Below are 15,232 nucleotides of genomic sequence, written 5' to 3' on the forward strand. Positions count from 1 at the left end.
AAAAATTAAATGGATGGCAGTTAAAAAAAATCTTTATTCAGAAAATGTTTTCATGTCAGAAATTTAATAAGAAAAAGGAAAACAGTGAGTTCTAAAAGTCACAAAAATTAATTATTAGCAGAACTTTTTTTTTGCATTTTATTGTTCCTCGAAGTTCAAATTGGGGCCTCTCTGTTTTTCAAATCGATTAATTTCGTTTCCTGAAAAATGTTTCAACAAAAAATATGTATATTTTTTCCTTGCTTCTTCATGCCACAATTTTATTTATTTTTATTTATGTAAGTTACTGCTTCAGAAGATAGAGGGCGCAAAAGTGTCTGAAAATCCGCTACGAAACTGAATAGAGTTAAGTGATTGTTTTTCTATATGCATACAAAAATTACATGAAATTAAAAAACACTCCAAAACACACCTAGGAAAATATGAGTTTTTTTTTCAAAAATTTCATATCTCTGAAACCGAGGGTTTTTGAAAAATCAGCATAAGAAAACCAATTTTAATAATTTTTTTTACATTTTTTTCCTATATAAGATCCACAGAAGCGATTTATTACCATCTGGGAAGAGAGTGAAATTGAAGTATTTTTTTAAGGACCAAAATTAACGGTACGGATAAGGAATTAAAAATAGAAAAGGTTGCTTTTCTCAAAAACGGCTCTTACGAATTTGACTTTAACAAATTCCTACTTCTGAAATAGAGTGAATAATGTTCGATCCGTTATTAATGTTCCGTTTTTTTGATTACTGAATTTCTCGTGAACGACTTAACCGATTCCAAAAAAAATTATACAAAATCGTTTTTTAAAACTCAATGTTAAAATCACGAAAAATATTTTTTTTTAAATTCTCGATGATTAATATTTGTGTGTTTTAAATGCTTTAACAAGTATATGACTTGAAAGGACATCAAAAGTAGGTACAAAATAAATCAATTCTTTCAACCTCTCTTTTCTTATATATGATACTGCTTGTATGGGAAAATAAAACGATAGAAAAAACTTACTCAAATTTGAGATCTTGCCTTAAGAAAAATTCGATTTTTGAGGAGAGGTCTTCTTAGGTTGGTGATCCAAAAGGAAAAGACCGATTTAGAGAACTTGGTGATAAGCCAAGTTTTCGCTAACGCAAGCTGTGTTTTATTTTCCTCGTGATCCGGAACAGATCATTGTTTTTTTTAGCTTTAGATACAACAAAAGCAGGATTTTGTTTTGTTATTGTTTCACAAATAAATCAATGATCTGATCTGGATCACGAGGAAAATAAAACACAGCTGCAATCAAGTTGTCACCTATGCTTCCACTTGCGATTTCCAAATCAAGAATTTCGAATTCCATTGGCTTGACAGAGTGCCTCATCGTTTAAGCATGCTTATATTGTCTTTTAAAGTACATAGATTTAGAAAATTCTGATAAATTGGTCACCAGGGTGTATACGTACTTTTTTTAGTTTTATATATTTTTACTTTCGATATAGGTAGGTACTACATATATATTTAGTTATGCATTCGTACAAAAAAGAAAGTTGAGATAACATTTTTCCATGACATTACGATGGTAGAGAATGCTCAAAAAGTGGGTCCCAGAAGCCAGTCTGTCTTTCTGCCTGTCTGTCTGTATAAGAAGCTACAGCCTTAACGGATGGACCGATTGCCTTGAAACTTGGTATATAGCATTTTTTGGAGACGCTCCAGAGGGGCGTTAATGGATTTAATTTTTTTGGACCAAACATAACGGTACTTGTCATATACCGATTTTAGTAAATTTGAAATTGCTCAAAAACGGCTCCAACGATTTTGTTTAAAAAAATTCAAATGTTAGTTTTAAGATAAGGTCTATTTTCTAATGAAAAATTTTTTTTTTTAAATCATTATTAGCGGTACCGAAACTGTTTATTCGATTTCAACGAAACTTTTTGTAAAGAAGCATTTATATGATTTTAGTATAAGCCAAAAATAAAATTTTGAAAAAAAAAATTTTTGGTTTTAAAAAAAAAATTGGAAAAATTTTTTTTAAAAAAATCAAATTTTCGAAAATGGGACATTGAATTTTTTTGAAATTTCGTTTTTAGATGTTGATTAGTGATTTCTACAAAATGGCATGCCAATTTTATTTTAAAACTTTTTTTCCAAAAAATGATTTATAAAAAATTAGTATTTTAAAAAATGGCTCTAACGATTTTGAATTTTTTTTTTTAAACGAATTTTTTTTAAATGTTTTTTTTTTGTTTTTTATATAGGTACCTACAAGAACCTACATTTCCCAAATTTCTATATAAAAAGTCTTAAATATTTAAGCAACTTGAACTCTAAGAGCAATTTCGTGCGACCCAGTCGTGCATTTTATTTTTTCTCGATTCGTAACAATTATTAATTATTTCAGTCGAAAAAAAAACAGTTGTTTTTGTGATATCTATGAATTTCGGCTAGGATCTACCAATAAGTTTTAAGGTGTCAGTTTTTGAAATTTTGACTTAAAAAAAATTTAAAATTTTATATTTTAGATGGGATTTAGCGATAGATAATGTAACCAAACTTGAAGAACAGAGCACAAATAATAATTAAACCAAGTTTTGCCGTCAGTTTGCCCTTAATTGTAACCCATTTTACAATGACCAAACAATATGATTTTATCCCCAACAATTAATTCCAATTAATATTTCCGATAACACCCTGTGTTCCACACAAAACAATAAGCGGTACACAAATGATGACAAAACTTTTTGATCAAATTCTTAAACGTCTTCTTGTAAAACACCATACAATACTATAATATTTCCAATAAATTGACTCTCACTTACAGGTATTGCCGGTCCTCGAGGTCGTCCCGGAAAGCCCGGCACTAATGGAACACCTGGCATCCCGGGCATAAACGCATGGAAAGTTAAAGTTAATGGCACCTATTCAAGTGAACTGCTCATTCCGCCATCGATTGCAGGTAAGAAATAGTTGTTGCAAGTTTGTACTGCGGTTGTAAGGATTCGATCCAGTCCAGAGTCCTTAACTAGAGGATGACAACGACTATACGACAACAACGAAGAAGTATACGATTTATTAATTAAAAAACTAAGATAGGGTCGGTTGCCTCTGGTACTGGTTGTCGTTGTCGTTTTCATCGGTCGGTCGGTTTGGTTGGTCGTTGTCAAGTGCCCGCAGTAAATCCTTAGCAACTTTTATATCGCTTAACAATGTACTACTACTTCTCTTTCACTCTTTATGGAGGTCACAAAGAACAGTAAACTACTTTTTTGTAACAAATTCCATTTTATTCCATCCATACCCTTTTTTACTCGACGACAACGACTTACTCCAGATATCAATGCACCTGATATCCAAAGGACCATCATTGTCGAGGAAGGGAAGAACCTACGCTTGGCTTGTGCAGCACACGGAAACCCCCAGCCGCATGTCGAGTGGCGTCGTGGCGATGGTCGAACCATTGCTCTCGAGAGGGAAGAGTGTAAGTTTTAAATGAGGATTTCTAGGAGAGCTCAAGTGTGTGTTCCTGAGTTCTCTGGCGTGATGATGTAACAATTTCTGATTTTGAATTTTGAAACACATTTTTTTTTTTTTTGTTCCTTCTTTTGGTATCCTTGGATGGCGGTGCAGTATCTTCAGTAAGCGGAGAAACATTACAAATCAGCAATGTCAGTAGGAATCACATGGCGCCCTACACCTGTTTTGCAGACAACGGGATACCGCCAGTAGCAAATGCCACATTCCTAGTGGAAGTTCACTGTAAGTATTCGTATAAATTCGTATTCGTTTTCGATTATTCGTGTCGTAACATATGCGTTTTGCTGCGGGATTTGAGTGTCGTGTCGTCGTGTTGGTCTGTGTGTTGAGCAGCAGCATAGAATTCGATTCGCAAATCAGGACTCGAGAAGAACTTTCGAATGGAATTTTGATGAGGACTTTCCTCTTTTTTTTTTTTTTCTATTTTCATTTTCGGTACCGATGCAGTTTCACCGATGATAGCCGTTTACAGGCAACTTGTGTTTGCATTAGAGGGTGGCAGTGCAACGCTGGAGTGTCAGGTGAGTGCGTTTGATTTATGGGTCCTCAAGGGTTTTTACCAAAATAGAGAGAAAAAGAAAAAAAATAGAAACGAGCTTAGGGATATACGACGGCAAATGGTAAATTGCTGTATTAAGTTTGATTACTTTTCGCTTACACGAGGGATATCGTTGCGCTGCGCTGTGCTAGCTGTTCAAATTTATTGCATTTGAATATTGCGTGCCATATAGGTATACGGGAGAGGATACGTTACGTTTAAGTGATTTTTATTAGGTTTGTTAGTGTAACATGACAATGGATATCGAGGACAAATTAATGTTCTCAGTGAACCGTGACAATATTCGATTTTAGTTATATGGAAATTTTGTATTTTATGGAGTTTGAAAATTCAATTAAAATAAAAGAGGGACATTTTTAGAAGGATAATATTCTAATCTAGATATTTAATGAGGGTTAAGCCTGAACTACATCAAAACATAAAGTCAAAAAAGTACAAAAAAGTAAAAAAAAAGCTGAAAATATAAAAATCACATGTACATATATTTACCTGACATCTATTGGAAAAAAATTAATTAAAAAAGCTCTTTTGTTTTTGAAGTTTTAAATTTCAAATAAAAAAAAAATTGAAAAATAAACAAATTACAGTCAACTCCATCTTAGTCGAATCGCCACAGGACACGAAAATGGGTTCGAGTTGGAGGGAAATTCGACTAAGAGGAATCTATTTAATCTTTTTGCTGCAGTCGATTTCATTAAAAACGTTAAAAAAATTTGAGTTAGAGGAAAATTTGACCTAAAGGAAGTACGACTTATAGGGAATCGACTGTATTTGAAATTTCAATTGTTTGTCAAAAGAGCTTTTTTTTTCGCAAAATGACAGGAACTATGTGATCGAAGAGCTACCTTACGGAAAGGATATAAAATATTGTTTGAGTGTATTTGTTTTTAAAACTTTTTGAAAATTGAAAGCTTGGTCTTGTTCAAGCTTTTTGAATCGAATACTTTTTTAAAATGAAAGGGAGATTACAAACAAGCTACTAGGGGGAAGAAGAAAAAACATCGTGTTTACTTTTTTGTACTTTTTTGACTTTGTGTTTTGATGTAGTTCAGGCTTTAGACAAAAATATGTAGTTTTTAAACTCAATTTTTGTGTGTTCATAAAAACTAGATTTGAGACCCTTTAATACGGAAACAATTATATTTACTGAAGGTTACGTCAAAAGTAGCACAAAATTACTTAAAAAGGAGTTGAGAAATTAAAAGCTCTTTTAAAATTCTTCATTAAGAAGGGTTTAAAAGGTGCAATTGGGCTATGTTACAGAAGGAATTAATTAAAAATACCTATTAAAGGAGGAAGAAAACTGAAATCCCGTAAACCCAAAATTCCAAAATCCCGAAAACCCAGAATCCGCAAAAATCCAAAATCCAGAAAACCAAGAATCCCGAAAATCTAAGTCTCGAAAACCAAAAATCCCAAAAACCCAGAGTTCTGAAAACCCAAAATTCCGAAAAATTATATAAAATTAAAAATTTGCGAATTTTGGCCTTTCTGGATTTTGGGTTTTCGGGATTCTAATTTTTCATGATTTTGGATTTTCAGGATTTTGGGTTTTCTGGATTTTCGAGATTTTGGGTTTTCTGGATTCTGGGTTCAAAATTTCGGGATTGTGTCCGTCTCCCATACATACAAAATCGGAACGAAGTTCAAACAAAGGAAATGGATTTCGTTCCAGTTCACAATGTTCCTGGGCCACTTCCATTGATGTGATAGTTTCAGAACGTATAGGCTAAGTTCTGACGTCATCAAAATTTGGATGCTGTAGTAAAAAGGGAATTTCTATCGTGCATCTGTTTACTGTAAAATATTATTATTATTAGTCATCACTGAAAACGTTAAGTGACAATAAAATTCAAAACAAAATTTGAATCAAAAAAAATTTAAAAAAACAAAATGAGAAATAGAAATACATTTTTGAATGTAAAAACTGCCAAAATTTACGATGACAACACATTGATTGGAAATTGGTTTGAAAATAGAGCTGTTTGTGAAAAAAAAACTCAAGTGGAATTTAAAAATATACCCGAACCGCAATTCTCGGAGTATAAGCAAAATTTTAATTTCAAAATTTTGAAGAAAAACGAATATTTGGAAAATTTCAAATCAAGTTATACTCAAGGATATCGCAATCGAGCTCGAGGACATCATTCTTCGGTTAAATTTTACAATGCTGATCAATTTTATGATAATCTGACAAGTTCGAATGATATTTTTTACAGAATCAAAAAAAGTTCTAGTGAACAAGTGAGTGATTTAATGCCAAGTGCTGATTTGGATTTGTTGAAAAGTTTTGGCAATGCTACAAATTTTGGTCTACGGAAATGGATTCGTGAAAAGGAAGAACAATTACAAAATGTTCCTGTTGATGTATCTACTACAAGAGATTCATATAAATGTCTTCGTAAGGCAGACTATTTGCGAATAAATTGAATTTAATAGTGGGATTTGTTTTGTTGATCTTTTTGGGAGTGGGTTTTCCTTGGTGAACTTTACGTCCATTGTGTCTAGCTATGCAATTTAATAGAATGTTGGAGCCAAGCTAGATGAAGTACCAAAAATAAATAAATATTAATACTAAAAGGAGTCCAGTTTAGGCTATCGCCTTATTTTGAATTATTTTCTTAAAAAAGTAGATTAAGCTTAATTTATTGACTCCATTATATTTAAAGTCCCTCTTTTTAAAATGAGAAATCTGTTAAATTTCATACAAATTTTTAAATTTCCCGTTTTAGATGGCGAATTTAAATTGGGGCTTAAAGTCATACCCGAAATCCTCAAAATTGAAAATGGTCACACTCTAAGATAACGCCCTTTCTCCAATATTTTATTTAATTATAAATTTACCAACCTATTTTCAAATTTTTGAATTTATTAAATTATAAAAAGAGTATTCATGTTTTTAATAATTCGAGACTGTTGAGATCGCAAAGAATTTGTAAGTGGAGGAAAGCTAAACAAAGAAAAATATGAAAGCATCTTGAATTTTGTGATAAACTTGATACCAAAGAAACTTGATGTCAAAGAATTTTGGTAATTCTTGCTAAACTGATTTTCCAAATTATTTTTTTGTTTTACAATATTTAACTGTTTAATATAATGACCACGACCGCCTCACGTGTATGCTCTTAGTTTCTTAGATTTTTAACATTGATTACAGAAAAAATAAAAGAGTGAAAAAAAATAAATTATTTTTTTTTTAAATGACCATACTGTTGTTAAAAATGGTCCTATCAAAGTGTTTCAACTTTAATAAGCAATTTGATGGATGGAGAATTCCAAAAAAGTGGGTCCAGCAATTCTGTCTGTCTGTATGTACCTCGACTTGCAGATTGAAATTTTATATAACGGAAGTAGAGAAGTTATTTTTTTTTTTAAACGATTTTGACTAAGACTACCTAGTATTACGCATAAGAGCCAATAACTGTTATTAACGGTACCGGCCATTAAGAGAACGATTTTTTTGAATTTATGAGTTTCTTATAAACAACCTAGCCGATTTCAATTAAAATTTTTATACAACAACGTTAAAGTAATAGTATAAAAATATTATAAAATTTTTAAAAAATAAAAGAAATTTTTGGATTTTTAAAAAATATTTTAATATTTTGTTTTTTTTGAAAATCAATTTTTTGAAGACGGGTTGATGAATTTTATCAATATTTCGTTTTTATGTGTTGAATAATATATTCTTTAAAATTACATTCCATTTTATTTTTTTTTTGAAAAATTTTAGAAAACTTGTAGGTATGCATCGAAAATTGTTAAAAAAAAAACGACTCTAACGATTTTTTTCAAATTTGTTTTCTAAAAATTTCTATTTATACTTGGTTTTGCATACAATATCATTTAAAAAGGTGTTTAATTAATTATAAAAATTGATTTTATTTAATTTATATAGTTATTATGTTCTTTAAAATTCTTTAACGAAATTAAAATATTTGCCTAATTTTGTTCAATAAAAAAGCTTTAACATAAGAGTAACTTTTACAATAAGAGCAAGTACTTGCGGGTTGCGATTTATTTGTGCATTTTATTTCTTTAAATGTTTGTGTGCTTACAAATTATTTTTGAATACTTTTTTTTATTTAAAGCACACAAGCATTTTTCCTTATAGTCCAGTCATTATATACATTTGGAAAAAATGCAAAATGACCGAGCAAGCTAAATTTTGGATATGTTGTAGGGGATGCTTAAGAAAGCTTAGCTTGAAGTTTTCGACCAAGATTTCCTATGAGCTTTTTCCGCAATAACTTTTTTGACAATAATTCGGCTATCCTTCGAGATACGAAAATTTTACAACGAGCTTGTAGCTTTGTAGCTTTTACCATGTTCTACAATTGAATCATTTATTTTCAAAACATGATAAGTCCATGATTTCAAATTTTTCAGGAGAAGAAAAAAACGTTCTATTTTCTTTTGTTAAGTGTAGCAAAATGTATAAAAAATATATTTTGTAGAACTTTTACCTAGCTACAGAATATAGTTTGGTATTTACTTTTTGGACCGATTGTTTAAAAGATAAAAAATAAAAACGATTTTGGACTTATCATACTTTGAAAATAAACGAATGTGAAATTACACAGAGAAAAATATGACCCGCTAAAAACTAACAGATTGCCATATTGTTTTACCGTCCATACATTTCATAAGGAAATCTTATTAAAATCAACGATTAATAAGGTTTTTTTAAGGAGATTTCTTATTATTTTTATAGAGAAAATCTTATTAAAATTTGACTGAAAAGTTGATTTTTTTTGCAACTTAGCACTAGAACAAAAATCGCGATCAATATTTTCATGGCAGGTTGGTTCAGGTGGTACGGTGGGCGACTAATGATTTGAAGTCTCCAGTTCGATTCCCAGCCTGGTCATCGTTTTTTTTATTTTTTTGCAGATTTTAAAACAATAAGGAAAACCCGATTGTTTTAATAAGGTTTCCTTCTTGGATGAAAACCATAGAGAAATCTTATTGTTTTTGTTCTATTTTATGTGGTCTATTTTTCTCTGTGTAACTCAAGACTTTTATTTTACAAAAGTAGATTTTACGTTAACGTTAAACCTAGGTTAAGTTGAAATTTGATCCGTTTTCCAAATTATTCTATTATTAACTTAAAAAAAACAACGATAATTTTCAAACAATGGAACACTTACTAAACGTCTCTATTAGACAATAGATTCATTATTGAATTTATTATGAGATATCCTTTGCAAAAGGAAAATTTATACTTTTACTAAGAACTTTTTAATTAAAGTTAGCACACAACTTCCCTTCAAAAACAAATTAGTTGATTCCTTTCAGCAGCACCAAAAACTTGAATATTTAGTTTATTATTGTTTAATTCCTCTGAATACTTCCTCCATTTTCCACTATAATAATAAACTAAAATTCTCCATCTCTTTTTCATCTCCGGCCAAGTGCATGACGAGAATTCTCGAATTAAGACTAATCAAAATTCTCTTCATTTCCACGTCTTAATGTTTTGCTGTGTTTTTCTCTATTAATTTATATTCTCATAAAAATCCGTCGACCAAAATATATAAGGCACAATCTCCATTCTCTCTCTCTCTCACTCCTCTGCAAATTAATATAAATATATTTTCTGCCAACACAAAAACGTTCGTTATACCTTTAATAGCATCCAGCTAAATACCCTATTGTTTTGATGCTGATGTTGATGGTGATACTGATGCTAAAGGAACAAACCATGTTTATATAGGATGTGTAAGTAAAGTAAAGTAAGCATCAAATTAATTCGAAACATGCATGGATCGCCCCGTTCTGAAATGAGCATACTTAATATCCTTTTGCAAATCCATCTCTGGCACCTTTGCGTTACATCCTCATACTCGCAGTTTCACTTTCCAGGACCTTTTAGTACAACTTACAATATTCAACAAGGCTTACAAAAAAAAGGCACAGGAAAAAAAAAGAAACAATTTCGATACCTTCCTAAGATCGTAAGTTTCTAATAACCCTCAACAAATTTGTTGCTATGCCAACACGCTGTCAACCACTGCCGGCCGTGTCGTCCATGATGATGAACCGAACAATGATAGCTGATGGGAATCCTTGCCACATGCAGCTCGAAAATACTAGAATATACATCCACATCGTTGCCGTGTTGTCGTGGACTCAACTAGACCGAACGTCCACAGGGACTGACTGATACAGGATTTGCTCATAATTAATGGCAATTTCCTTGGCTTTATCGCAACAGAGCAGCAAAGTACTACTCCTGCAACATTAGTGTGCGTGTACATTTTGGGTGGCAATGGCGGGCAGTCCACCTAATAGAAGCAAAAGGGATGAATGGCGATTAACCGCCTTGTCCTTACCAGGAGGGTGATGTGTTTTAGTTGTAAGCCTCTTTTCTTAATTTATTACCACAGGAAATTAATTGCTGAATAATAGCAGTTCTAAATGTAATTTTCCCAAACTTTAATTACGACCAGGACATTTAGCTTATTTTTTTTTGTTTTTGGTTGACTTTCAAAGTCTTCTCGCTGAATGTTTTTAAGTGTGCGTTGGTGGTACTTTTTTGGCGGTGGTGGCGATGATGTTGACTGCTAAATGATGTTTTGAATGTCCAATGACTTTGTCGTTGTGTAATATTGTTCTGTTAACAAATTGTTTGTTTTGCGTTTTTACGCGTGTTAATTAAAGTGGCAAGGCATTATGAACGTATAATGAATGAATGATTAATTAAGGTGGTTTTTAATGAGTATTTTTTTTTTTTTTTTTTTGAGTAATTTTTTTGATGTTATCTCGTCAAGCAAGAGAGAAATAAACAATGTTTTGTTTTTTTTTTTTTTGGTGGACGATGTTGATAATATTGAGGAACAAAGTAAATACTATGTCCCTTTGAAATTGTTTCAAGTTCAATATTAAATTTCCTATATAGCTAGTGGTAATTGAATACAAAACTGATTTAATTATAGAAAGGAAATTAATAATTAGTTTGTTAATTAGTGATTCAAATTGATTCCTTCCGTTTTTTTTTTTTTTTAATTTAATTAAGATGGCTGATAGTAAAACTTTGTTATTCATTAAGTTCATTAGGTAATCAATTAAAAAGGCAAGATAAGAAATGTTTAACTATAAGCGTTACTACCTTAACTCCCGAATTTAAACGCTTAATTAAGTCGAAAACTGGTGATTTAAAGTAAATACTCGGGTTATTTGAAGGCGACATAATAATTTGAAGGTTCTTGCATTTTAGAATTTTTTGATGCTTAAGGTACCAATAATCTATTATATATATTAAAGTTTGGTTTTGTGTACGTTCGCTAACCGGCCACACAGACTGACTCATTTTCTTAATTTTTTTTTTGAAATCAAAGAGGCATAAGAGGAGAAGGTTTAAGGCAAAAAAAATTCAAGATTTTATAGGGTAAATAGGGGTAACACGACATTGAAAAAAAAGAGGCTATTTTCTAAACGGTAAGTCGTAAAGAGTTGACTTTTTTTTAAATGATAGACAAATTTATTTAATAGTTAAAAAAGGTATTGAAAAAATTCAAAAAAATTTCAAAACCAAGTTGTGAGGGTTTTTTTGCAGTCATAGACCTTCGACAAAAGACTAATTAGAGGTACGCAAAATTTTGCACAGAAATTTGAGTTACACCATAAGAAAGATATTTAAAAAAAAATTAGGGGTCTAAACGGATATTTTTCATAGGCCCTGTATTTTGAAATAAAAATTTTTGAAAAACAACCTAATTTTTAGGGACATTTTTGAGTAGTCTTTTATTTTTTTGGAATTTTTAAAAGTCTGCAAAAATTCTAGGAAATATAGGTTTTAATTATGCGCATGCATGTACAAACTTTTGAATTTTTAAATCGATTTTTGACCGAATAACGGGAAAAACAATTTTTTTTTGTCCCAAGTTTTTTGGCCGTTTTTAACAGTTTTTTATTTTATCTTTTTTTTTCAATAGATAAATGAATGAAATTTGTGTAGATAGATAATAGGCAAGACTATATTTGTACAAAGTTTCAATTAATTTTGTAATGACAAATTTGAAATATCGGTAAAATAAAACTTTATTTTTCAACACGTTACATCTTTTGATCTGGAGCTTACAAAAATTTGATTTATCTTTATTGAGCATCCTGATAATATTACCTTTCCTTTGATATATCACACATAACGCTACATTAACTACAAGCTTTACAATGGTAAATTAAAAAACTTAAAAAACATAGGCCACTTTTTTTTAAATTTTAAAAGTGAATATTTTTAAATTAATTGGACGAACTTTTCATGTTTTGATTTCCTTTTTGTATTGGGAATTATGACAAATTACAAAGTCGAAAATAGAAATAAATACAAGAAATGGCGGAACGAAGTCCGCCGGGTCAGCTAGTAGGTATAATATAAATCAGCTATCTAGCTATTCGGTTTTGCTCCTATGAGCAATTTTAAATTCAGTTTAAAGTTAAAAATGTGCACTTCAGATTCGGAATATAGGAATAGGAATAGGAAAAATTTTGAAAAAATGACTTTTTTTTATAAATTTTTAGTTCAAACTACAATTTTTGTAGTTCGAATGCTTTTGAAATATTCAAAGTTTTGTTAAAAAAGAAAATAAACATAACAGTGAACTTTCAAAATATAAAACTGACGTCCCTTACTTTGGCGGACTTTTTGTGACTGAATCATAAAAAATATTAACCCTCTGTAGGCACACCTATTTTTTTTGCGAATTTGGTTTATACTTTTTCATGTCGCTAGAACTTTTTTCGGTCTCACTATTTTATGGAGAATCATATATGAAATTGATGTAGAATATTCCGAGGAATTCGAATATTGTATTCACAATTAAAAAAAATGTATTTTCACCCTTATAAAGACACTTTTTGTGACCACTTTTAATTTTTGTCCTGCCAAATTTGCACCCGTGTGCCGACAGAGGGTTAATCTAAGTGATTTTAGCTAATGAAATGCTTATTTGTTGCGCACACCAAAAATCTGTAGCTTGCATAGTGAATTTTCCGCCAAAATTAGTCTGAATTTTGCGGACAAAATTTGATATGATTAAAAACAATAGTTTTGGCTAGCTTCCGAATTCGCAGTTTTTAAGTGCTTTCAAAATCCAAAAAAATGCGAAATTCAAAAATTTTTTTTTGCACAAATTTGAAGTAACCTAGACTAAGACCAAATCCGAAAACCTCGATTTTGTACATAGATTAGTTTTTTTGTTATTCAATATTCCGCTAAAATAAGACTCAATTTCATATGTAACGGTCAAAATTTTTAAAAAAGTTGAATTTTCAATTTTTTTTTCTTTTCTAGAAATTGTAGCTTTGCAAAACAAAATTTGTTGCACAAAAATTAATTTTGTAGTTCCTCTCAGTCATTTTCTATTTCAATTTGAAGTTTAAAAAGTGCATTTCCTGCTTTTTTCATTTTTCGTGGCATTGGTACAGCGAGCAGGAAGTGCACTTTTTAAACTTCAAATTGGAATAGAAAATGACTGAGAGGAGCTACAAAATGAATTTTTGTGCAACAAATTAGCATTTAATTAGCTAACAATTTTGGGCATCAAATAAATATTAATTTTCCTACTTTCGTCCGCTAACTTCAGTCTTATTTTAGCGGAATTTTGAATAACAGAAAAACTGTTCAAGCTGGAAAAACCAAGTTTATGTAATTAAAAAGCATTTAAAAAGCTACAAATTTGGAGGTCAACTAAACTCATTAATTATATAATCATTTCAGATTTTGTCCGCTAACTTTAGACTTATTTTAGCGGAAAATTCAATAATTCAAAAACTATGCGAGCTACAAATTTTTGGTTTGCGCAACAAATTAGCATTTAATTAGCTACAATTAATGAGATAAATTTTTTTTTATTCCGCCACAAAGTGTCCGCCAAAGTAAGGGACGTACGTTCCTAGGCCTAGTTTTAAATGTTTATCAATAAAATTTAAAGTTTTTTAAAAACTTGGCAAGTAAACATTAAAAATTTAATTTATAAGAATTTAAAACCAAATCATAGAACTTTTAAGACTTCTATATGTATCAGAAGACCAACCACTGTGCCAAAGTACAAGTTTTTTTGATGATTAGTCAGTGAGTCAGTCAGTTATAGTTTTTTAAAAGCCCTATATTTCAGTAACTACTCATACTTTATAGCTGAAACTTACTTTTTTTTTCTTCTTCAACTTAAAAAATCAATGTCTGTTATAACTCCAAATCTTTACAACATCACATTTTGTTTACTAGCGATCACCCAGCAACACCGTCTCCTACTGACAGAATTTTTTATGGAGACGAAGGCGGCAAACAAACAAAGAGAGGCTACCGGAGGTATCAAGTGGTACAACCTGGAGAAGGAAAAAGGCGATGCATTCATCTCTGTTATGAGAAATTATCTGTGCGAGACCATCAGCAGATTAGAAAACGAAGAGTGCAGAGTACAAAATATGTGGGACTCTCTGCAAAGAACTTGCTTGGTGAAGGCGAGGTCACTGCTAGGAACATCTAAAGGAAACTACCAACGGGAAAAAGAAACATGGTGGTGGAGCGATGAAGTCAAAGCAGTGATATCAAGGAAAAAGATCGCTTTCCAAGCTTGGTCCAAATGCCCCTCTCATAATAGAGATGAAAAAGCACGACTCGAAGTGGACTACAAGCGCTACAAGAAGGAAGCAAAGAAGAAATGCGCCCAGCATAAGGCAGAGAGTACGGAAAGCATGTATCGCGAGCTTGGGGAAATATCTGATCCAGCTGCTGATGCAAACCAGGCTCTCCAGGAACTGCGACATGCCAAGATGAACAAGGGTGCAGCTATCTTCAAAATTGCCGCTCAAAGGAGAAGGAATGCTCAGGAAATACGTTCACCAAAGTTCATTAACGATGCTCAAGGCCTACTACTTGTGAATGACGACAAAATTCTCCACAGGTGGCGACAGTATTGTGATGAACTCCTAAATGAGCAATTTCCCAGGATTTACTTTCCAACAGCCGAACCTAATTTAGAAGAAGTACCCGACCTTACAGTCGAAGAAGTTAGCGTGGCGGTGAAAAACTCCAAGAAAAGAAAGGCGATTGGTCCAGACGAAATACCCTCTGAGTTCTGGAAGAAGATGGGAGACATTGGGTGTAAATGGCTCACGATTCTCATCTCCAAACTCATTAGCGGTGACCAAATGCCAAAT

The 15,232-nt window shown here is 31.5% G+C and overlaps 1 protein-coding gene across 2 annotated transcripts in view; it reads left to right on the plus strand.

Annotated features, from left to right (window-relative positions):
- LOC129907245 (uncharacterized) overlaps positions 1-15,232 on the plus strand; it is a 236,637-nt gene that overhangs the window by 111,259 nt on the left and 110,146 nt on the right. For both annotated transcript variants that reach the window (XR_008770988.1, XM_055983358.1), the window contains exons 6-9: positions 2,798-2,932; positions 3,308-3,454; positions 3,604-3,732; positions 3,958-4,031. Coding sequence is in view for 1 of the 2 variants with exons in the window: in XM_055983358.1 (XP_055839333.1) it covers positions 2,798-2,932; positions 3,308-3,454; positions 3,604-3,732; positions 3,958-4,031 (485 nt within the window). In the remaining variant the exon portion in view is untranslated. The remainder of the gene's footprint in view (positions 1-2,797; positions 2,933-3,307; positions 3,455-3,603; positions 3,733-3,957; positions 4,032-15,232) is intronic.

Source organism: Episyrphus balteatus, chromosome 1 (assembly GCF_945859705.1).
Source record: "Episyrphus balteatus chromosome 1, idEpiBalt1.1, whole genome shotgun sequence".
Taxonomy (NCBI): domain Eukaryota; kingdom Metazoa; phylum Arthropoda; class Insecta; order Diptera; family Syrphidae; genus Episyrphus; species Episyrphus balteatus.